Source organism: Marmota monax, unplaced genomic scaffold (assembly GCF_021218885.2).
Source record: "Marmota monax isolate L192 unplaced genomic scaffold, Marmota_monax_Labrador192_F-V1.1 WCK01_AAM20220418_F8-fsc00139, whole genome shotgun sequence".
NCBI classification, from domain to species: domain Eukaryota; kingdom Metazoa; phylum Chordata; class Mammalia; order Rodentia; family Sciuridae; genus Marmota; species Marmota monax.
In genome coordinates, this window is record NW_026695226.1 from 637,074 (window position 1) to 662,374 (window position 25,301).

General features: G+C 37.3%; 1 protein-coding gene across 4 annotated transcripts in view; it reads left to right on the top strand.

The window, feature by feature from the left end:
• Positions 1-25,301, top strand: part of Grm3 (glutamate metabotropic receptor 3) — a 212,673-nt gene that overhangs the window by 163,211 nt on the left and 24,161 nt on the right. For all 4 annotated transcript variants that reach the window (XM_058576087.1, XM_058576088.1, XM_058576089.1 and 1 more), the window contains one exon: positions 24,089-25,155. In XM_058576087.1, the coding sequence (XP_058432070.1) occupies positions 24,089-25,155 (1,067 nt within the window). The remainder of the gene's footprint in view (positions 1-24,088; positions 25,156-25,301) is intronic.

Here is a 25,301-nt window from a genome sequence, read left to right on the forward strand (position 1 = left end):
CTTCATTATTATCAGGACTTCTGGAATTATTTCAGAGTTCAAGATTATTTTTCTCTTTTTTTCTCTAATTTAAAAATACAACATAAAAATAAATTGTATTGTGTTTCAAGTAATAAAATCTATACTCATCTGCTAAATGTGCAAAATTCTTCCTATAAAGCTAATTAACTAGATAAAAGGTCTGTATCAGGCTGTAAGCAGTTCCTGTCTCTAAGGACCTAATTCAGTAATTAATTATATTTCTGAGAGCCTCTGAAAACACTTTTCTAGCTTCATAGGTCTTTAGAAATGAAACATCTTAGGCATCATGCAAAATATTTTAATCTCTCAATCTGTTTAGAATTGAGTCAAATTCCTACAAGGAAGCGGAATTAAATGTCTTTAAAATCAGGCCTATATATTCTCATTTAATCAGTTATTTACCTCAGAGTTCAGATAATACCAGTTGCATTTTTAGTCAACCTCATTTTTAAAGAATTGTTAACATCAGAGTAACCATTTATTTGGGATCAGCTTAGGATATTGGTTTGACTGAAATCAGAGTTATTAATGAAGCACAAGTTAAAAACTGAAGGAAGTTTTATAGTGGAAGTATATATATTGCTACGCAGATGTGGGGTTACCCAAGGTCACACCTTGGTTCCTATTAAAGTTCCAGATATTAGGTAGGATATGTATGGTCACATCATGGTGGCCAGGACTTATAGGCAAAATCACCAGCAACGTGATCTTGTTAGTTTCATTTCTCCATTTAAGGAAATAACTTGCAATTTAAGACCTCCCAAAGGACATGTCTTTTTATCATCCTAATAGAACATGACTTGCTCAGGGCATTATCCTGAGGAACCACCAAAGAGAAGAGCTCTGGAGGAATTGGCACCCAGGATGAAGAAGAAAGTTTAAGATAATCTTTTCACACTATATCATTTTGCCTAGTCCCCTACTTGGGTTTCCTCCTCTTTCAATTTTCTAGCATGGACAGTTCTTTAAAAATCCTTAGGGAACAGTAACCTTCTAGGAATGATCAAAAGATGGACCCAGACAACTCTGATTCTTTATAGAGCCTCTGCCTTGGAGTTAGCACTCCAAATTATATGGCTAAGTCACTGTCGCAGCCTGAACATACTCATCTTGAAAATTCTTCATGTTATTCCTAAAAATACGAATAGTATCAATTGAAAAAATAAAAGTAGAAGACAGATAGACAATATCAGAAGAAATGCACCCCCTTGAAGACATAAAACTACCTCCCTAAGATTCCTGGAAATGAGGCTCCTTCCCTTTCCCTTGAGATTTTAGTGTCACCCTAACAAAGCTGAAGAGGTTTGAAATTTTTAATTACAGGTTTCCTTTAATTACAGGCCCACTCTTTCTCTGTTTACCAAACAGCTAGTAGCCCTGAGGGTGGAGTTAGATTCTTTAAAGCCATGTTTTAATCTCCTTTGTAATTGCAATTTGATTGTGGTGTAAATTACCTAGTAGACTCCCACCTTCAGTGCCAGCCATTTCCCAGAGTGCATAATTTTAAATTAAAAGGCTGATATCCATCCAAAAGTTTCCCAGAATGTTTCATGGACTGAGTGAATTATGCATTAAACAGAATTCTTTAAAAAGAAGGCAAGAGGTTCCTTTGAAGTCAGCTGGGGTTTTTCATCATATTATGGACTATTAATTTCTAGACTCTTTTAGAGGTGGTTTCTTAAAATCTATGTTCAGCTTAGGACTTATTACTGATCTTTCTCTAACCTTTATATTTTATTTTAACGGCATCATATGTCACCCTGAATGAGGCAGGTTCTGGCAGAAACCTGGTGGTTAATTTCCAAGGAGGGGGTGGGATTGGAGAGAACAATTTGCTGCAAACACTCCATCTGCTGGACAGAATGTATATATACTTATAGGAACTTCACATCAGAAAAATGCTTCTTCTAAAGCCCAGTCAGGGAGCGGAGATATCTGTGGGATCTCCTTACATCCCCACATCATACCTGAATGCCAATACCTCCATGGATGACTTGTCAACTCTCATAAGAGATGGCTTTTGGTTGGTATGTTCAACTCTAAGCCATGGTCACTCTCCAAATATAACATCAGAGATCACTAAGAAAATAAACTCCTGTATGTAAAAGGAAATATGGGTAGTCAATTTTCTGCCATCATATACAAATACAAATTCTGGGGGAAATTACTTACATTATGCACAATTTTATGTAACTGTTCTTTTCTGTACATGAATCACTTTAAAATGTATCAAGGGCTGTTATTTCTACACTCATAGATTCACCTTACAGATTAGGCAAACATACACTTGATCATCCTTGTGCATAATTATGCAAGAACATGCACACACCAGGACTGTCTTGAACAAACCAGGATAAAAATGTCTATTTATAGGTAGGCAAATCTCCTCATAAACAAAAACCATCTCTCCTGTGTCTCTCTACTGCCAACTTACGTTACAGAAGAACAAACATAAAACCATGAAACAATCCAGTGATAGTAAAAACATTCCATACTGGGGCAGTGAAGAGAAGGACTTATTTTATAGCACTGGAATGATCTGAATCTATTGTTCTTGTGTTAATTCATCCTTGGCTAAGTAACAGAAAAAAGGTCTGATGAAGTCTCATGAGTACCTGGAAGGTTTAAATCACTTCTAGCTGAAAGGATATACTGTTTCATCACCACAAAGGTGACATTTGAATTAAATGTCTGAAGAAAGGGTTTGGGGTGGGGGCACTCTAGCAAAGTAAAAGCATTCAATAATAAAATGGGCAACTTATCCTGGGCGCAGTAGCCTAACATGCCTGTAATCCCAGCAGCTTGGGAGGCTGAGGCAGGAGGATCGTGAGTTCAAAGCCAGCCTCAGCAATGTCAAAGTGCTAAGCAACCTCAGTGAGACCCTGTCTCTAAATACAACATAGAGCTAGAGATGTGGCTCAGTGAGTGCCCCTGAATTCAATCCCCAGTAACCTCCCGCCACTAAAAAAGTTGTCACATTAGGAGAAATACAGTGCTGTTCACTCTTATCATTGTTATTGCCTTTCTGCAAACACTTCTTGGGGGATAAACATCAAGTACTTTTTGATACAATCATGGATAAAATAGATGTCAATTCCTATCTTCAAAAATTCACAGTCTGGTAAGCAATAGGATTTGAGAATACATATTTCAGGGGCTGCTTCTGAATTAGAGAGGTTTGGAAGTCATCAGCATATTTAAAATGACAATAAATAAAGGCAGATCACTTAGGGAAGAGATGAAAAGAGGGAAGAGAAAAAAAATCATAGACCAGAACACTGAGTTATCCCAATATTTAGAAAAAAAGATGAAGAATATTTAGAAATATTCTTATTTAGAAATAATATGAAGAATTTTTAACCAAAGACAATAGGGCAGGGGGAGTTGGTAGAGGAAGAATCAAACAACCACAACAAAAGTCTTATTCTTTTCCCAGTTTGGGAATAAAGGCAGAGCTCCGAAGAAATGAAGCTTGTCAAGGTGTAGATCAGATGTAATTTTAATCTTCCTCATTATCCAATAATTATCACCATAATTTTAAAATTATGAATAGCTTTCTCCAAGGAACCGTAAATGCTTTATATGTCCCTTCTAATATATCTCCCTAGGATTCTTATTAAATTATAAAATGATACATTATTGAAAGTTACGCAAAAGCACCATTACCATCTATGCTGTATTCAGTTTTAGATTTCCTTTGGGGAAAGACTCAGTTCTCTCTTTTAGCTTTCAATGAGGTGAATCAAAGCAGAGCTATAAATCCAATCTTATTTATGAATATAAAATTAGCTGAAAATATAGTTCATTCTTCCCAGTTCCCTCTCGTACAGTGTGCTCTGTCCAGCTATCCATCATTTTTTAAAGAATGCTATTCAGTGAGCTGTTCGGGGCCTACTTTTGATCACCTATTTTTATGTCACTTATTAGAGAAAATTTAAAGTACAATTTAACCTGGAGGTCAGTGCAAGAACAGGAAAATTTCTCAGATTTTCTGAACGTGGTCAAGTTCAGCAGTCATTGTACCAGACTTTGGAATGCATTTATTTATCAGTTCAGCTGGTAAATACTTATCAAGCACCTACTATGTGTTAGGCCCTTTATCTATACACTGAGGCTAGAAAGGTTATCTTCCCACATCACCATCATTTAAATAAAATTCCCACATCCATTCATTTAAGTAAAATCTATATTATCTTTATTATGTTCAATCTCTGCCTTCAAGGAAATTAGAATCTACCAGAGAGTACACGGGTAAAAGAGTGAATACAACACAGTGTAATAAATCTAACCCACATGGGGCCCAGATGATTATTGACTTTTTTATTCTTCCTTATTTAGGACTCCGCGGCTTCTGCTCCTTTTCATCACACTGTGGTCTTCCACTAATATCCTCGATTCCACACTTTTTTTCCTTTCTCACTGGCCCTTCTCTCTCAGTCCTCCTTCTCGTTCTGTGTGCAAACTCTAAATGATGGGATGTCCTAAAGCTTCATCTGTCTACCATATCTGTGTACTTGCCTCCTAGAAACCCTGATATCAACTTGAGATAATCATAAGTCCATGAGATAATCATATTTTTCTTCTCTCCCTGTTCTTTCTGCTGCATCTAGATTGTATATTTACTGATGTTTGACATCCCATCTTAGATATCTAAAAAAATACCACAAAGTTAGCATATCCAAATTAAAATTCTGTGTTTTCATTTCTCTTCTTCCCTCCCCCTGTCCTTCCACCTCTAAGCCCCACAACTCAATTGTTCCTCTACATATCATTCCCACACCACCATTATCCACTCATTTAAAGAAATCTATACTTTGAGTACTCTCTTTTCCTCCACTTCCAATGTTCAGTTCATGAGCACTGCTCAAACGATATCCAAAACGTGACCACATCTTACCATCTGTACTCCTCCTGCAAGACATCCATCTTTATCTCTTACTTCCACTTCTGAAAGTTACTGGTTTTCCTTATGTTTCTAGAGTTCATTCTCCACATGGAAACTAGGATGAGATGTAAAATTTTCAAATTGAATCAGAACCCCTGAAAACTTTTCATGAATGAGAAAGTAATATCTAAGTACATTACTGAAGTCTGTATGACCACTTATGATCCGGTCCCTTGCCTGACACTACTCCTTCATGTCTTGCCTCCTTTTCTCTGAATTCCCTGTGCATCAACTACATTGACTTCTGTGGTTCACCAAACACATCAAGCATGTTCAAACCTTAAAAAGTCTGTATTTGTTCTTCCTTCCATCTAGAACTTTCTTTCCTCCAGACCTTCAGATGGCTGGCTTCTTATCTTTGAGTTCAAATACTACTCCCTAAAGAAAATTTCTTGCATCACTGGATCTAAAGAATCCTCTCTGCTTCCTGCCACCATCCATCACTCTCCACACCCTTATTCTAGGTTTCAAGATAGCACTGGTCAGAATTTGACATTGTATTGCTTGTTTGCAGCCCACCAGGCCAACTTCCATGAAGGTCAGGATCATGGGTGTGCCATTCCCTCATTTAGCTCTAGATCTACCAGATGCTAGATACATGAGGTTAGATCAAGTACTATGGGGAAACAGAGGAGTATATGCATTCTAATTTTGGAAGGCCAACAAAAAGTAATTAATGTCTCAAGACATAGATAAGAATTTGTCAGGTGAACAGGGACACAGGCAAAGGAAATCCCATGCATAAAGGAGGGAATAAGGTGGTGCAGAGACAAGTGTTAAGGAACAAGAAGGCTAGGAGGCAGCAGTTAAGCCTTTGTTAGAGAGGTAAGAGAGTCCTTATCAAGGACAGCAAGAGTGTTGAGAATTTATTTTCATAAAGACAAAAACCTATTGAAGAGTTTTATTCATTTTTCTCCTGTGCTGAGAATTATACCCAGGGCCTCATACATTCTAGGCAAGTGCTCTATCCTTTGGCTACATCCCCAACCCTCATTAGAGGGCTTTGATCAAGAGAGTGACATAGCAAATGCAGTTTTAGGAATATTGTTCTGACCAAAATATGAACAATGGATTAAGGTAGGAGTTCAGGAATCTCAACTAAAGCTGGAACATCAGTTACTATGCTAAAAACAAAAATCTACTTTTCTGGAAGTATTTAAATGTAGGCTTTCTGAGCTATTTTAGTAAATGGAATAGTAGTGAAATCTACCTCAAGAGGTTGACACTAAAAATAAAAGAATATGTGTGAATTAAGAAAAAGGAGAAAATTTAGGGACTTTTTCATTTTTTCAATTTTCCCCCTTCCTCCTAATTAAAGAGACAATTCTTTTTGATTGCCCAAATTAAATGTGTTTTAATTTAATGTCTCCAAAAATAACTCACAAATACAGTGTCAAAAGTTATCCTCAATAAATTAGATGCTCAAAACAATAACATTAAACTTACCCAGAAGCCATTTGTATCACAAAAGTAACTATCAAATGTGTAATCTAGTGCTAGCAGATGAATTTTAATCTACCGAAGTAGATCATGTCACACACACACACACACAGACACACACACACATGCTGAGCCTACCTTCTTAGATGTTATCTCATATTGCAGACCAGGACATTCCTTCTAGTGTAAATCGCTACTTTTATTGGTGACAGCAGAAAAATGAATTCCTTCTCAAGGACCTGTTTATAGAAATCCTCACATCACACTGTGAAGGTGATTTTGATTGCAAGAGAAGCCCTGCTTGTAATTCCTAGTTGGAGTTTCACTAAGCACTCGTTGCTATGCTTACAAGGTGCCCCTTATGCTATATCATAAGGAGGAACAAGACAGGTTTCTGTCTTCTAGACAGCTAAATCAGCAGGTGACAATGACTATAGCAGATAAATTCAGTGCCTTGGGAAGCACTAGCAACACATATGTAAATAAGACCAAAGAACCTAAGAATCAGAGTAGGCTAGGGCAGGGCACATCAGAGTTAAAATACAAGGCTAGAGCCCTGCCTCCTTGATTTGGTCCTGGGCTTTCCCTTACTCATTTTATGACTGGAGCTCTTTCATACAAGGTCTCCTCCTCTGTAAATTGTCAATATGAACCCACATATTGGGTTAAATGCAATGGGCTGATACATAGTAGGTACAAAAACAGGTACCTGTGCAACAACAATCATACGTAGTCTGTGATTTCTTCCTCATTTGGTTAAAAGAAGGAACTGAGGAGAAGGTACACAATGGACTTCGCCAAGTACATTATTCAATAAAGTGAGCAGATATGCCAAATGCCTCGATGTCCAATCCATGCTTGCAATCTTATCCAAACCAGCAGCTCACAAAACTCCAGAAACTGAGTACAATTAGCAATGAAAGAAGATGTGATTCCACAATGCCTCGAAGAGGTGTATCAACTTTCTTGCGTGCAAATGCGCTCTAGTGACCATACCTCACTGAATACACCTCTGATCAAAACAGGTCAAAAAAGCCTTAGAGTCTTCATACAATGACCCCTAACATCTACCTCAGACACCTCTGTTACAAGATGTATCAGCGTGTAAAACACATCCCCACCAGCCTGCTCAAAACAGTTCCAACTACTCCACTTGAAAGAGCGCTTCACTTTACACCGCAATTATCACAGCTGGAGATGCTGATGCTATTTGCTGAATTCCTGGGATGAAAATGAAAATGAAAGAAATAGCTGTCATTGTATGTCTTTATGCATGTGTGGGAAGCAGTAAATCTAAGAAAAAAATAGTTTTTCACCTTTCCCCTTTATTCTGCAACAATTTTTGCAAATTTCTTCCTTCTAAAAATTACACATTATCAAGCAAAGCTTTGGGGGAAAAAAAAGGAACTTTATATTTGTTCCAATTGCTACCTCAAAAATACTATCGCTTGTGCTTCAAATGAGTTACCACACAGCGCCTTCAAGAAAGACTGTCGCAAATCCTAAAGCCAACAAAAGAAATGCTCCAAGGACAATTTTGAAACTGTTTGAAGAACAATATAGAAAACTGACCACTGCAGCAGCAACAATCAGAGATGGAGAGGCAGAGTTGAGGCTAATTCTACATGGCCCAGCAGGCCTGGGGGTATAAACACATTGAAACTGCTGTGATCAGCAAACAAAGAATGAACTTGCCTGAAAACTGCAATTTCTGTAGTGTAATTACTCAGGGGCACTTGATCCAAGATGTAGAACGTTCTAACCCTTGAATGCCAAAATCACAGGCATCTCTACCACCTCTCAAAGTCATTCTCTTACTAGCTGTAAAGTGGAAAGCACTTGCTACAGTAAAAAAAAAAAAAAAAAAAAAGTCAAAAAATGCCTTCTGGTCTACATAAGGTACTCTAAGATCAAAACAAAATGGGAATAGAAGGTACATGTGTAAAGTGATATCCACCAAATTTCAGATGAGCCTGGAGGTGGAGCAAATTCCCTGATACCCTCAAGTGTTTTCTTTCCACCATTCCAAAAATTATTTGATCCCAGGTGACCATATTAATTTTAATTACTAGAGAAAATATCTTATTTTCTACAATGTAAATTCAACTTTTACAAAATGAACCTATGAAAGAACTCTTACAGTGATTTAACTTTGTATTCTGGTTTCTATAACCAATAATCACACCTTTTCCTGGTTGATGTGAAGAAGAGATCTGGCTCATAACATATTGAGAGTATAAATGATGTGAAAAGGAGACTGGGTAATTAAAACTCAAGCATTTGATGGTTTTGCCTGGAAGTTGTCTATGAGCATGCCCGTGGTGATTGTAGTAGGACCAGACTTGCATTTACAGAATGGCAGGGTATAACCTGGGACTTGCATCAGAATCTCAATCATGGCACTTGGGAAGAGAGGCAATGTAATATTGATGCCTCTAAATCATTATTTAAAAATAGATAATATAAATTAGTATCTTGAAGCTATTCAATACCTTGAATAAGCAATCTATTTCCAAATATTTTTCAATTTTAGGGCTGAAGATGGAGCTCAGTGGTAGAGCACTTACCTATGTGTGTAGCAGGCCTTGGGTTCAATCCCCAGCACTTGAAAATAATAATAATAATAATAATAATAATAATAATAATAATAATAATAATAATAAATGATAATAATAATAATAGATGTCCCTTGTGTTTTTTCAATTTTCAGACAAAAGATTTGAAGTTTTAACTCCAGGTATACAAGGATCCTTCCCAGTGCTTTTACCATGTAATAATATAAGCATTATAGGATTATAAGAATTTTATCAACATGGAATATCAGCAGATATTTAGGGAGGTTCCTTGCTTTATGCCTCATATTTTTCATTCTTTGTTCCCTAATTCATTTATTCATTCCTCCTGCATACATTTAGTGCTAAGGTTAGAACATAATAAGGCAAATTCCAGCTTTCAAAAATCTTATAGTTTCTCTGAAAGAAAAGATCCGGTAGAAAAGCATGTCTATGCATCTACAGACCAGAACTAACTCTGCAAAGTAAGGACTTTCAGTCTCCTAAGCGCCTTTCCTGTCCAACTGCACCCAATGCCCATCTTCCTGCAAAGATGTCTGCCGCAGTCTGGCTGGGCACAAATCACGAGCCACTGAAGCAGGAACAAACTTTATTTTTAAACTGCAGGAAAACACTTCACACAGCTCCCGGGGAATCCTCCCGAACCACACGAGGCTTGTCCAGGAACCCCCAGCCAGAAACATCTCTCCCGGAAATCCCTCCTCCTGCACTTCCCCAACCAATGGGAACTCTCGGGGAATCCCCGGAAATCCCCAGGAGAACTCCAAAATAGTGCAAGAACTCAAAAGTTGCGGCAGAGGCGGATAGTAATGCCTCGCCTGTCAATCAATACTGTTGGCAAAATGCCAGGGGCCATACAGACTCGTGGCTCTCAGCAGATGTCCCTAAAGGTAAAGGGGGCAAAGTCACATGTTCTTGCTTCCTCATTTCCATAGCCAAGATTATTTCCTGCAAAGGGTTTAACATTACTTCACTGCTTCTAGCTTTTTGAGTCTCTCTCTCTCTCTCTCTCTCTCTCTCTCTCTCTCTCTCTCTCTGTGTGTGTGTGTGTGTGTGTGTGTGTGTGTGTGTGTGTTTGGTGTTAACACCCAACTCCAGCGGAAGTAATCAGGCAAGATTTCAGGGTAGGGTGAAACTAAGCTAATTCACACGTGATTTGCAAAGGTGGAAAATAGGGCAATACTGCATATAATATGCTCTGAAAAGAAGGGTGGAGTTTTTTAGAAAAAATAAAATGTCATACATCTATAGGTGGTTTAGTCTGATTTAGGTAAATGAAGTCTGTGATCTGAATTGCAATTATTCTTGTAGTAATCAAGCCATTTAACCAAAACTCAGAAAAACAGCTGACTGATAACACAGTGGTTCCATAGTGGACACAGATTGACTCATTCATTCAAAAAACGTTAACTGAACACCTACTGGATGGCAGGTACTCTACCATTCAAGGCAATAGTTACAGAATACTTTCTACACATTAGACACTACACTAAGCACTCTCCATTAAATGTTCACAATAGCCCTCTGAGATGCACATAAAAAAGTAAAGTGACCAGTAAATAGTGAAGCTGAGACTCCAACTACACAGTCAGACTCCAGGGAATAGTGACACATTGTAGCCCCAGATCTTGGAACTTAGTCTAGACAATGAATCCGAACAAATAAATATGTTGAGGGTGAATCATATTCTAGTAGAGATACACATACAAGTGTTCTGGACTCCAGTACAGGGGTCATTTATCATCAAACATAAGTTATTTATTTACATCCTCTACCACCTCACTTCTTTAATCAAACTTAATAATATAATATAATAGTCTGTCACTCCATAATTTTTTTTTCTAACAAGGGGTCTTTTTTCCTTCTCCCTTGATATTTTTGAGATAATTACATCTGACTTAAAACAACCATTTTTAGAGCCTATTCTAAATGACATTGCTTAAAGGGATGAAAATTCAACTATGTCATTAGGCAGATTAGTCTGTTCAGGTGGGGTCCAGGCAAACTAAAATGCTCTGCAGTTGTGGCTGTGATCAACAAAGGCCCAGAGGCACCAGATCAGTCCCTGTTTCAAGAGAAGAGAAAAATCTAAATTTTTCTCTCAACATTTTACTATTGGATACTGACTCAGAGTTTAGTAAATACCAAGTTTACTAAAAGACACCGAAAACACAGTGCAGGACAAACAAAACATTTCTTAGGCTAAATTTAAACTGTAGATATCACTATAATTCCTATTTAAAGATAATAATGTTTAGTTCACACCACTAAGGAGCTCACAACATAGGCCTAGTAATATAGCAATGAAAGATAGGCAAAGAAAAATGATTACAATGTGTAAAAAAAGATGAAAAATTCCAAAGAAAAGGAATGAGATACCTAGCATCACAGAGGAATTAGCACTTTCAACTGAGAAACAAACAACAAGGACAGTAGAAATAATATTTGTGTTGTCATTAAAGGCTATTTTACAGGTGTTACAGGGAAGGAAGGTGATATCAAGTACAAGAAAAAATTGAATAAAGCTGCACAGGTAGAGAATTATGAGTTGTATATGGGCAACAAAGAAGGGAGTGATTAGGTTCTATTGTGGATTATGAAGGGTTAGGGTGAAAGATGTGAAGGGCAAAGCAACCATATTGTGTAGAACTGAGAAATTTATAGCAGTACTTTATTCTGTAGGGTGTTGCTCCATGTCATACCAATTCACTAGAGGTTAGTTATCCTTAAATAAAGTAAATTAATCAAAATAAAACTTGATAATAAAATAATTGTAGTAAGTGTATATACTATTTTAATTTCTGGATGGTTCTCAAAGCAGATTCACCAATTCTAAGAACTAACCCCTATGTCTAGTCATAAAAAATGCTTAACCTAATCCAGCTTGTTTGATTACAAAACTATTTTTTATTAGAATATTCCTGTAAGTATTGCTGGATGCAACAGGAAAGTCATTTAAGCCTTCATTCAATGGAGTAATGGATACTGGTGATTGTGGAAAGAAGAAGAGTGAACCAAAAAAGGAGGAGATGGGGTACAGAAAACAGCAGAAGGCTATGAAAATAGGCTAGGGTGGTAATTATGGCTTCGTATCACATAGCACTCTCTAAATACTGGACACCATTTGAAGTGCAGCTCGTACTCTACATTTCCTAATGAGGACTAAACTGGGATAATAGCAGAAACCAATATCTAATTGAAAGGCAAAGGTGGACAAGCCAGCATTCACCACCATGCCTCCAACCCTCCCAATTTCCTCTCACTTTTCTACTGTCCCTGCCTTTTTTTAAATCTAGCACTGGTACAAAATTCGCCCCTCAACTTCAGTTTGAAAGAAAACAAGCTTTTGAAATTTGAATGATGCTACTAAATAACTTTTGTTCAATGGAGCTTCATCCCCTTCTCCTTAGTGTTCTCTGTCCCTTTTTAAAACATATGTTACTAGCTAGACTAACAGAAATTTTGTGGTTAATAGCATGGAGCTAGTAGGGGGTATGTAATGTAGGATGAGACTTAGTGCCCAAATCCCACTTTCCCTTTTTCCTTTCCTAGGTTCTAAACACATAAGGGCCAAGAGTAAATAAATTTCAACTTATGTTAATAACTGAGCAAGTACCTGATCTTCTCTCCCATCATCTTCCTTCAAAAAGACTTATCTAATATTATAGCTGGGCCTAGGGCCAGAAGACAAAATGTTTTGGTTTCTCACAACGGTCATCTCAATGGCTTGATCTTGAGAGCAGATTTCAAGCCTACTATCTAAACATCCATGTGTGTGAGTGAGTGGCAGGTCTCCCTTCCCCATCTGCAGGTGGAACAGAGAACCCAGGGCAGGGTGAGAACTTCTGAGGCAAGTCCCACTGGTCTGTAGAGCCTGGAGACTGGAAGTACAAAGGTGGGCATAAAGATGGCCAGGGCCAGTACTAAAAAATTAGCCTCTCCATCATTTAGCCACTGGAGTAGAAGAACTCCTGCTCATGAGGGCTATTTTAAATGCTATGATCCTGTCCCTTGGGGAACAAGGTCCTGTAAATGTCAAACTTCACCAATTGAACCTGCAGTTCTCCTCCTCTGCAGAGGAAAATAAAATGGTGGGAAAGGATGGAAACCAGGGAACAAAAGTTCCTTTTTTCCTGGAGGTAAGTCTAAAACATGATCTGAGAACAAAAATGTATTTTTCTCTAAAGTATATCATTTTAGGAAAGCTGGACAAACCTCCTATCCAAATTTCTTTCTCCACTAACATATCAGATTCCATCATTACTAATTTATTCATTATGGGGTTTGATATTGCCTTTAACTGGGATCTCTTGAACTGACTGTCCCTGAAGGGGTAAGACACACAGTGTCCAGTGCGTGGATGAGAATTGGCTTTGCTTGAGCCTACACAGTGGAGTGGATATTAGAAACAAAGAATGATGAGAACAAAAGGGGAAGGGGAAAAGGAAGGAGAAAAGCCTGAAGAAGAAATTGCATTAACTCCCTACTAACACTTGGTTGGATGCTGACATGTGAGTACCGTGATTCTCACATTTACTACTAACTGCTGACTTCCTCCATCTGTTTAAAAGAGACTGTTGAGTGAAGATCTGGATGTTGGAAATGCCACTCTCCCTTGTTTTACAGCAAAAACATGGGATAGGAAAAGTGGGAGTTTATGCAAGAAAGACATGGAGATATACATACATAATTTTTAAGCATATGGGATATGTAGGGCACCACAACCAGTTAAACTAATCTACTTTATTCAGTTAAATTAATCTACTTTATTAATTTAACACAATATGGAGAAGAGCAGAAATGGGACTCAAAAGGACCGAATGGAATTCTGGGGTTGATCAATTTCCAAGAGTATTTTCTAAAAAGGGAACAAGATAACCAGATTTATGATTCCCTTTATACCATTATTTTCAGAATGATTCAAAATAGAAATTGTGGCATGAGGAAGAGGAGAAATTTTTTAAATCATAACTTTTCACTTTGTCACTTTAATTATTTCCTGTAGGACAGAAACTCTTTCAAGATGATATAGGCTTGGAACTTCTTAGCAATGTGTGGATATGCTTGATGACCTGACAAGGTCACTTGAAATCTTATGGTTCAATAATGCAACCCCTCTCTGTAAAAAGAGAAGTCTAAGCGATGCTATGGTAGCTTGGGAAGCACATGACAACTTAACAATAGACCAGTGAGCAGGCAGGAGAAGTAATTTATTTTCCCTTGTATTCTCTTTACATGATACTACACAGGGAGTCAAATACATGTCTATGCATGCATCAGGCAAAAGAATAGAAATTAATTTGTTTCACCCATGGAAATTTCAGTGACTGCATGCTAAGCCGCAGTGCTTATCTTTGGCACGTTCATCCTCAGAGACTGAATAGAATTTCTGCTGTTCTGCTTTTTATATAAAGAAGTCTATTGTTTGCTTAAAAATGGGAAAGCTCGTTTTATTAAGTATTCTCCTTACTGTGATTGCTTTCTTCAGACTATTAGCTGTGCTACCGACTTTCAAATCCTTTCTTCGTAGTTTGCACTGCTGACTTACTGGAGCATCTCTGAATGGGATTTTCTCAGCCGTTTTCACCTTCTGTCCGTATCACATTTCACTCTTCTGCACACTTAAGTCTATAGTACGGCAGGTGGAGAAGCAATTTAAGGACAGAACAAAGTTAAACATATGCCTCCTTCTTAAAAAAAAAAAGTATGGATATGTATTTCTATCCAATTTTAACTTGGGGAAACCCTTCTGTTTCCCCCCCTCTTCATTTTTATTTATGCTCTGCTCCATGACCCTAGTCACATTCAGAAACAAGAGGACAGATTGACTTTGTCTTCAGAATTCACAATTTCTCTTTACAAATTGAAATCCTTGGTAAGTGTTGCAAAGTCACATAGTATTCTTGGACATTCAGGTTTGTGCTGGGGCTAGAAATCAAATGGAGAGACTTCCCACAGAGACCCCACTTAACTCTTACTCACCACAGGTATTCTTGCTGTGAGTTGGCTCTAAAAGGCTGTATATCTCCTACTCCTGCTACAGATAAAAATGTGCTTTTTCCTGGAAGGTGATTGACAAGAAGGAGATGTCCATGGTTTTACAAAAGATAGATAAATGGGAACTTTGAAGATCTAGGCAAAATGAGGTCTGTGGTCAAGACAGGATTAAGGGGCACTGAAGCTCCCGTGAGGCTGCTCATGAATGGGGAAAGGAGATTCCTGCAAAGGAGAATATCAAAGGAAGTGTGTAAGCTGGAAATGACTGGAGGGGGTGGAAAAAACAGGTAACAGTAACCTGAGATGGGAAGACCATAAATAATTCATCTGGTATGGGCACTTTCCACTTACAAAGGGGATTGAGATTTTTGAAATATATCTAGAAGTTCAAAGCAAGCATTTCTCAAATTCAGCATTGGTGACTCTGTGGGTCAGGCATTCATTTATTCTGAGGGTATGTCTTGTGCTTTGTGGGATGTTCAGCTGAATGCCACTGTTATACTCCTGCCCACCAGTCACTCTCAACTTTGGCTATATAATAGGATATCAAAATTTGTCTCAAGACTCATTTCCTTTAAGGCTCATATTTGACTGGTCTGTGTTTATGTTTATCAGGCATTAGTATGATTTCTAAGTTCCTGAGATGATTCTAATGAGTCTAATGATCTATTTAGGAAACAATTACTAAAAACCTACTATGTGCCCAGTACTGCTTTCGAAGAGAGAACAAAGATGTCATTATCCCTGTTGTAGGCTTAGGATTTGATGAGAAAGGCACACAATGGATACTCTTCAAATGTACTGCCATGAATTCCCTTAAAGTTAAATGCACATCACACCATCAGCACAGAGAAAGAGTTCATGGATTAATGACACACTGTTCTTTTGAAATCTGAGAACTTCAGATTTTAGAATTACACGTTCATAATCTTAGAGTAGATAAAAAATAACAGAGTAAGAAAGATACTAATCAAAAAGTGAAAAATTGATAAATTGGAAACTAGACATAAAATTAATAATTTATTGGGTATTAAAATTAATAATATGAGTTTATTGGACAATGCTACCAAGCAAGTGAAAAGTCAAGCCAGAGAGTGGGAACAGAGAGTTGCAACACATATTTGAAAAGGCTTGTTTCCAGAATATATAAAAAATTCTGCCAAATTTTAAAAGTCAGAAAATCAATGTAGGTGAGATTTGAAAAGGCACTTTATAAAAAATACTTCCAACTATGTAATTAACTTATGAAAGAGTACTCAACATTAAGTATAAGGAAAGCACAATTACCAACCCCACCCCCCAGTGGTATGGTAGATACCACATTTCCATCAGAATGTCTAAAATGACTAACATTAAGAATATGAAGCAACTGGAACTCAAAATCTTACAACTCTATTATATGTGTGTGTGTTTGTGTGTGTGTATATGCACATATACACACACAAATAGAAACTCATACCTGTGTAAACTAGTAGATGAATAAAAAAATGATCATTGCAGCATGTAGCAAATGTCAGTATATCACCCATATCTCCTTACCAATCACATTCCTACATTCTCATTCATGCTAATAGTCTTTAAACAAAAGTATCTGTGATTCTCTGCTTGGGAGGTTTGTTTGGCCACAGGAGCTCTACCTATAACTAGAAAATGCCAGAAGTCCCCTAAAGTTAACACTCCTGGAGCAGCCATCAACCAATGACAAATAAGGGTTGTCTCATCCATGCTGGTGAGTAAGTTGGGGTATTATAAGAAAGGCACACGATGGATACTCTTCTAATGTACTGGCATTACATTACCCCAACTCCCATTCTACACTGCCTCCCAATGGGCCACAGTAAGCCAGATATCTACCTGCCCTCACTTATCAATGCATGCTTTATTGGATTTGGATTCCTTCTGACCTATGTCTTCATTTTTTACTTTCCTTACCTCCCAAATCAATAGCTCAAGCTCAAATTTAGTTTAGAGGCTTGCTTCTAGGATAATCCAACTAAAGACAGAACATTATTTGTACAAGCTAATAGAAAATTTTTGAAAGAAGTGTCCACCAACAGAACAATAAAAAAATAAATTTGGCACATCTTAATTAAATGCTATGCATCATTAAAAATTAACCAACTAGAGCTTCTCATCACTACATGAATAAATCTCACAACACTTCATTTTGAACAAAAGATGTTAGATACAAAATAAGACCTACTTTATGGATACATTAGTATAAAACTTCGACATCAGGCAAGAGTAGTACATGATTGGTATGGGAGTAATTATATCCTTTCCATAAAGACATTGTGTTTGTGAAGCAATAGCCCTGACAACTCAGAATGTGACTTTACTGGGAATAGATTCTTCACAGAAATAACCAAATTAAAGAGTTCATTCATGTGGGCCCTAATCCAGTATCACTAGTGTCCTTATAAAATGGGGAAAATTGGACACACAGACAGGGAGCTCACCTCCTAAAGGTGGAAAATTGTAGTGATGCATCTGTCAGCCAAGGGACACAAAAGATTGCTGACAACCACCTTATGATGAAGGTGGTTAATTATTCCATGTTTATCTTCTGATAAACATGGAACAGATTCCCACACACACTCTCAGAGGACACAACCTGGCCAACACTGTGATTTGATACAGAACTGTGAGACAACAAATCTCCGTCGTTTTAAGTCACCCAGTTTATGGTACTTTGTTATGACAGCCCTAATGTACTAATCACTAGTAGTGTATTAGCCCCAGGTTAACTCTTTAAGGGAATGGAAGAGAGCTCTTTTCAAAAGTCATAGCACTTTAAAAAAAAAATACAATGCACTTTTTTGTATCTTTTCTCAAAAACTCACCTTACCTGTGCATATTAGATTCTTTTCAAGCACCTAAGGCTTCTAAGTGATGTTCTGTCCCAAATGCTGTACTTGGTCAATAACTGAGAAATGCTTCAGCCATTTTGTTCCTAATTAGTATGGAAATTACTGCCAGCCAGGGATTCACTCTTATTTCCTATTTTCTTGCTGCATAATGTTTGTAAAACAAAGGATTTTGGTTTCATACCTCTCAACCTCTAATGTAGTCTTTCAAGGGAGATGCCATCTTCTGTCTTTTCACCTACATGTTTATTACATTTCTTCAGATTAGTTCACACTTTAGTGAGGCCCCAGTTGTCCAACTGGAGCCATGTTGCTGCTAGTAGATTTTGCAGTCTTCATTAGTACTTACGAGTGTGACCCCTGGCAGTGGAGGCAATGGTCCCATTGCTGAAGGCCTCTTATGAGCCACATTATTGTCTTACCTTAATTGGACTTTATCTGAGAAAAAAAAAATATAAAGAACCAATTTAAGTTTTTCCTGCCATTGACCTATGATATTTCTAAGAAATAGTTTTGACTCATCTCTACCAAATGGGTCCTAGGAGGGCTGGTCATCTTGGTATTAAAAGTTTAAAATAAATTCATTCAATGCTGAGATTGGAACTAATTGGATAATGAGCTACACTGAGAAATCTTTCCCTTGACCCGAGGCCAAAACAGATACCTTCTGAAAATGAGGTCCTCATTTTGAGGCATTAGAGTGATAAGGGACTTGGAATCTGATTTTGGAGAATTTGTAAATTCTTTTTTTAAAGAAAATCTACCATTTTCTGATTGTTCTTTCTTCCCCCTTTTAGTGTGGGCTCTTTCATGCTACTGTAATACCAATGAAAGGTGAAGTGATTTGTTTTTCCATTCTGAATAATGCTTGTTCTCTTGGTGAGACCCAAGTTGAGAAATAGCAAACTCCCCAGAGTTTTCTCACACACACAAAAAAGCTGTATGACTGATTGCTGGAGAATCATGGTTCCAGTTCACTGACCTTAGCCATTTTCCTAGTGAGTCATTTAACAGGGAGGCAACTCTAAATACATCAGGAAGGCAATGGGATCAGTACAGCAGGGCCTCTGCTCTGCCACTTGAAGTCACTCCAGAGACACCCAAGAGTTTGCCAAGAGCACCCAAAGCCAGTGTGTGTTTGTGATCACCGTTCAAGAACAGAACTATTCTCACTTGTAGAGTATTTGACAGATATGGTTCACCTTTTCCATTCTAGTGTAGATACTTGCAACCCTGTATTCCAAACTAAGAATCGGGGCACTTCTTTTGGCAATGAATTTTGCTTAGAATTTGTAATGGGTTAATTTGAAGTATTTTAATGTAATATATATATATATATATATATATATATATATATATATATATATATTATTTATTTATTTTTGCATTGCAATTCTTTTTTTTTGTGATTACTTCTTCCACTTTATTTTTTAAAATTTATTTTTGCATTATAATTCTTAAGATACCATTATACCATAATTTATCATATCTCTGATTATGTATGTTGACACCAAATTCACATCTTAATACATGTATTTTATATAATGATGAGAGTCTCCTTTCAGCATCCATGCTATTCCCTTTCTCTCTTTCCCTCTCACCCCTATTCCCTATCTAGAGGTAATCTTCCTCCCTTGCTCTCTGTCTCAACCCCATTTTGAGTCACCCCCCTTATATCAGAAAAGACATTCGGCATTTGTTTTTGGGGGGATTGGCTAACTTCACTTAGCATAATCTTCTCTAATGCTATCCATTTCCCTGCAAATGCCATGATCTTATTCTTTTTTATTGCTGAGTAATATTCCATTGTGTATAAATGCCACATTTTTTTTATCCATTCATCTACTGAAGGGCATCTAGGTTGGCTCCACAGTTTAGCTATTGTGAATTGTGCTGCTATAAACATTGATGTGGCTGTGTCCTAAAGGATTTAGACACTGGACCACATTTTGTTACATATTTTACAATTCAACCAAATAAATTTCATGATGGGTAAACATTTATTAAACAATAACATTCCACCCAAAGTACTATTTATTTATTCATCACAAAATGATATTGTATCACAAATGCTTCTCAAGCATTGTTATAATTTTCAAGCAATTGTTATATTTGCAGCAGTATTATTTTCGTGATTTATGTACTTTATAAACTGTTCTGCCTGACCTTACTCAATGATTCTATTTTAACCTTATTTTTTTTTGTAAAATAAGACATGGACATGATTTTTACTAACATAAGACATTTTAGAGAAAGAAAAGTCTTTTGCCTCACCTTTCCCCAAACCATGTCCACTGCCCACCAGGTGCCTTTTGACTCTTGAACTATCCTCTGTGTTCTCTTTCTGTTGATTCAATGCTGAAATTCCAGTGTGATCCTTTTCCTATTATATTTTCTAATTTGTTCCAAGAATTTTGTTCAAAGTTCAAGAGTTTGCTCATATTAATCTTTCAATCCTTATATGAAATTTCTGTTTTTGCTATGTCATTTCCAAAAGCTCATTCTTATTCTCTATACCTCTTTGAGATGATCCTGCACCTATCTCAGAGACATAATCTCTTTATTCTTCTCTCTGGATATATTAATGTTTTAAAGGCTTTGTCTTTCCTCCCTGCATCTTCTCTATTTTCTCCAAGTTTCTTCTCTGTTTTGCTTTGGATATTTTTTCCCAATCTCTCTCTTTCAGATTAGAAGTCTGCTAAAGTGCCTGGTTATATTTGTCCATTTAAGTTTTCCTTTTAATTATTTAATTTTTGAGTAGATAAAATATCTGAATGCTTTAAGATGCAGAAAGTATGAGAGGACATTCACTAAAGTTTCTCTCCTATCTTTGCTTCACTACCCTGTTACTTATAAATATCTTTTTTTCTTACAAGGAAGTCTGTCTGCTCCCCCCATCTCTTTCCTGTAGGTAACCACTTATCTTAGGCATGCTTCCAGAATTTCTTTATACATAGAAAAGAAGAATATATTGTTTTCCCTATTTATTTAATACATAACAAACTGAACACCTGTGTTTTTTTTTGTTTTGTTTTGTTTTTGTTACCCGTAGCAATGTGACTTTTAGGTTTTTTATCATGTCCATACTTCACAACACAGAACACTTCCTCATTTCTTTTCATACCTAGGTAATGTTCTGCTGTATTTATTATGAATGCAATCATAATAATGTTTACTGAAGTACTGTTTGTAATAGAAAAAAAAGTTGCAAATGGCTCAGTTGTTTATCAACAAACAACATTATAAAACATCATTCACACATAGGCAAATCTATGAAATACATATCACAAATTAAAATTACTGAGTCAAAAGCTAAAGCATCTGTCATTTTGAAAATCTTGTCAATATCCTCAGGTATAGGTGAACAAATTTATACACCCAAGAGCAGGGTAAGAGTTCCTGCTTCACTATAGTCTAATTAATAGAACACATGTTGCAAATGCAAAATAGTTCTACTGCATATTCGTTTCCTATAGCTGCTGTGACAAATTGCTACAAACTTGGTGGGTTAAAGAAACATACACTTACTATTTAACATTTCTGGAGGTTAGAAGTCCAGAATGGTTGTTACTGGGCTGAAAAGCAAAGTTCCCTCAGGGCTGCATTCCTTCTTGAGGGCCCAAGTGCAGAATCCCATTTTTCTGTCTTTCCATTTCTATCAGCTGCCCATATACAAAGACCCTTCTATATTCAAAGCCAGCAAGGTCAATCTAGCCCTCCTCCTATTCATCACTCTGACACTGGCACTTCTGCCTATTTTTTCATATTTAAGGATCCTGATTCATTACATTGGGTTTATCCAGATAAAACAAAATAATCTACCTACTGTGAGTCAGCTGATTTGCAACCTTAATTCCATCTGCAACCTAAATTCTTTATTGTTGGCTAGCATAACATTCTCAGGCTCTGGAAGATAAGAACATGAGCATCTTTGAAGGACTATTATTTTGCCTCTGACAGTTTGCATTTTCTATATTTTGACTACTGTTAAGCATAGTCTCATGTTTAAGAATGACTTGATTATCCTTTTTATTAAATATGTTTTCATATCCTTTGATAATTTTTCTATTGTGTTATCATAATCCATTATATATTAGAAACTTACCCATTTTCTTCAATATGAGTTGTAATTTGTTCTCTCTGTTATGTTGTTAATTGGGATTTTTTAAACTTATATGGTTACGTTTTGTAATGTTTCTGCACTTTTGGTAGTAGTTAAAAAGAATTTCTCCCACTCTGATGTTAATTTGCCTGTTTTATTTCTAGAAGTTTATAATGGTTTTATTTTTCACATATAAAACTGTGATCCTTTCAGAACTAATTTGGGTATAAGGTAGGAGATACCAATTCAATTTTTTTCCAATTCACCAAACAGTTGCCTAATATCGTGTATTAAATTTCTTTACTTGTTTGAGATGCCACCTTTATCATATGCAAAATTCTAGCATGTACTGAGTCAACTTATAAATATCTTGTTCTTACTCTGTCGGTTTCTCCATGTATTCACGAGGGAGTATCACCTTGACAAACCTGTCCTAACTATGTGTGTCTAAATACCACAGAAACTGGCACAATTCCTCTTCTAAGTCCCAGGAAAGAGTAAAGACAGGCAGTGTGAAATAGGAAGCACACAGTGGATCAGAGTAGGTAGCATAAAAATAAGTGATCACAGACTCACAGACTGGACCTCAGCCAAATGGAAAGCTTCAGGCACATCTTGAAGCTTTACACACTAATAACCACAACCTAGCATCCATAGTTGGGAAGTCAGCAGGCTAACTCAGAAATTGACATATTAAATGAAACTTCCCTTCTGAGTCAATGTCTTTCTCTAGAGCTCTATTACTTGAGTGTAACATTTCTATGACACTTAATACATGCAAACTAAGATGTACTAAGAATAAATTGTACTAGAGAAACTTAAACAAAAAGGTGATCAGGGCCAGATGTGCTGCACACACATGTAATCCCAGCGACCTGAGAGGCTGAGGCAGGAGGGTTAAATGTTTGAGGCTGGCCTCAGCAACTTAGCAAGGACCTGTCTCAAAAAATAAAAAAGCAGGTTGGGGATGTAGCTCAGTGGTTAAGTGCCCCTGGGTTCAAATCCCAGTACAAAAAAAGGTTATCAAGGTGGCAACACATGTCAGCGAGAGAGACATGACAAACTGCAACAGAAGAGAAGTGTTCTGCTGCTCTGAAGGACTTGCAGGGAAATATAGGAAAGGGACAGCATTGAGAGTGGACCAATTTACAGATTGCTGCTGACCCTTCCCACTAAGGAATAAACTTTAACCTAGATATTTACCTAGATCCTACATACTGTTGGTAACTTTAAGATATCTAGGTGTTTATGTAGAAGGGAATATGCTATATATAGATACATACAAATATACTCCAAAACAGTAAATATAACATTTTACTGTTTTGGACAAATATACTCTAAAACAGTAAAATATTAGGGTTGAAGAATTCCTAGTGTGTGTCAATTTCTTTCTCCATGTTTCATCTGAACTTTTAAAAAGAATTATATCATACATCTATAATGAAAAAATTTTTCCTAAATTATTCTGAAATTCTATTAATTTTATAGTTTTATGCAAATATTTAAGATGTGAAATATTTTGTGTGTGTGTGTGTGTGGGGGGGGTGTACTGAGGATTGAATCCAGGACACTCCACCATTGAGTATGCCATAGGTCCTTTTTTATTTTTATTTTGAAACAAGGTCTTGGCTAAGTGGCTGAGCCTGGCCTCAAACTTGTGGTCCTCCTGCCTCAGTCTTCCCAGTCACTGGGATTGTAGGCATGCTCCACCATACCCCACAAGGATTAGAAACATTTGGATAGCTATACATAAATATATAATGAGACATGAAATTATATCCTATTCTCATTGAGAAATATTTCAAGAAAAGAATATTTGCACACCACACAGAGGATGACGACCTGTTTGCCAGTTCCTCTGTTACACAATAAGCTCCTCTGAAGGCAGCACTGTACTCATTTTTATCACTGGCATTTGGCACCCACTAGACACTCAGTAATGTTAAGTGAATTTATGAATGCATAAGTACTCTAGCAGCTTTTGATGTGTAATTTTCAATGTTAACTGATGAATTATGTCAGCCTTGGAGTCTCTGTTCTGTTACTGCAACTTTGCTAAGTGTGTGACATAAAGCAATTGACTGATCACATATAAGACACCTAAACAAGTGTTCCTTTTTTTCTTTCATTCTACCTATCACAGCTCCATTCAACCCAAATAAAGGTGCAGATAGCATCGTCAAGTTTGACACTTATGGAGATGGAATGGGACGATACAACGTGTTCAATTTCCAGTTTGTGGGTGGAAAGTATTCCTACTTGAAGGTTGGTCACTGGGCAGAAACCTTATCATTAGATGTTGACTCTATCCACTGGTCCCGGAACTCAATCCCCACTTCCCAGTGCAGCGACCCCTGTGCCCCCAATGAAATGAAGAACATGCAACCAGGGGATGTCTGCTGCTGGATTTGCATCCCATGTGAGCCTTACGAATACCTGATTGATGAGTTTACCTGTATGGACTGTGGGCCTGGGCAGTGGCCCACTGCAGACCTATCTGGATGCTTTGATCTTCCTGAGGACTACATCAGATGGGAAGATGCCTGGGCCATTGGCCCAGTCTCCATTGCCTGCCTGGGGTTTATGTGTACGTGCATGGTTGTAACTGTGTTTATCAAGCACAACAACACACCCTTGGTCAAAGCATCAGGCCGGGAACTCTGCTACATCTTGCTGTTTGGGGTTAGCCTGTCATATTGCATGACATTCTTCTTCATTGCCAAACCATCACCTGTCATTTGTGCTTTGCGCCGGCTTGGGCTGGGGACTTCCTTTGCTGTCTGTTATTCAGCCCTGCTGACCAAGACAAACTGCATCGCCCGTGTCTTCGATGGGGTCAAGAATGGCGCTCAGAGGCCCAAATTCATCAGCCCCAGTTCACAGGTTTTCATCTGCCTGGGTCTGATACTGGTGCAAATTATAGTAGTGTCTGTGTGGCTCATCCTGGAGGCTCCAGGCACCAGGAGGTATACTCTTCCAGAGAAGCGGGAAACAGTCATCTTAAAATGCAATGTCAGAGATTCCAGCATGCTGATCTCTCTTACCTATGATGTGATCCTGGTGATTCTATGCACTGTGTATGCCTTCAAAACAAGGAAGTGCCCGGAAAACTTCAATGAAGCCAAGTTCATAGGTTTTACCATGTACACCACCTGCATCATCTGGTTGGCCTTCCTCCCTATATTTTATGTGACATCGAGTGACTATAGAGTAAGTTATTGATTGCTTTTTTTCTTTTCTTTGTTTTAACTAGTTTCTTCATTCCTTTGTTGTTTTACCTTTTCAATGTTGCAGAGTGTAGAAGTGAAAATAGAACGTTTTTTATTTCATCTCAGGAGTAAATTGAATAAATGCAA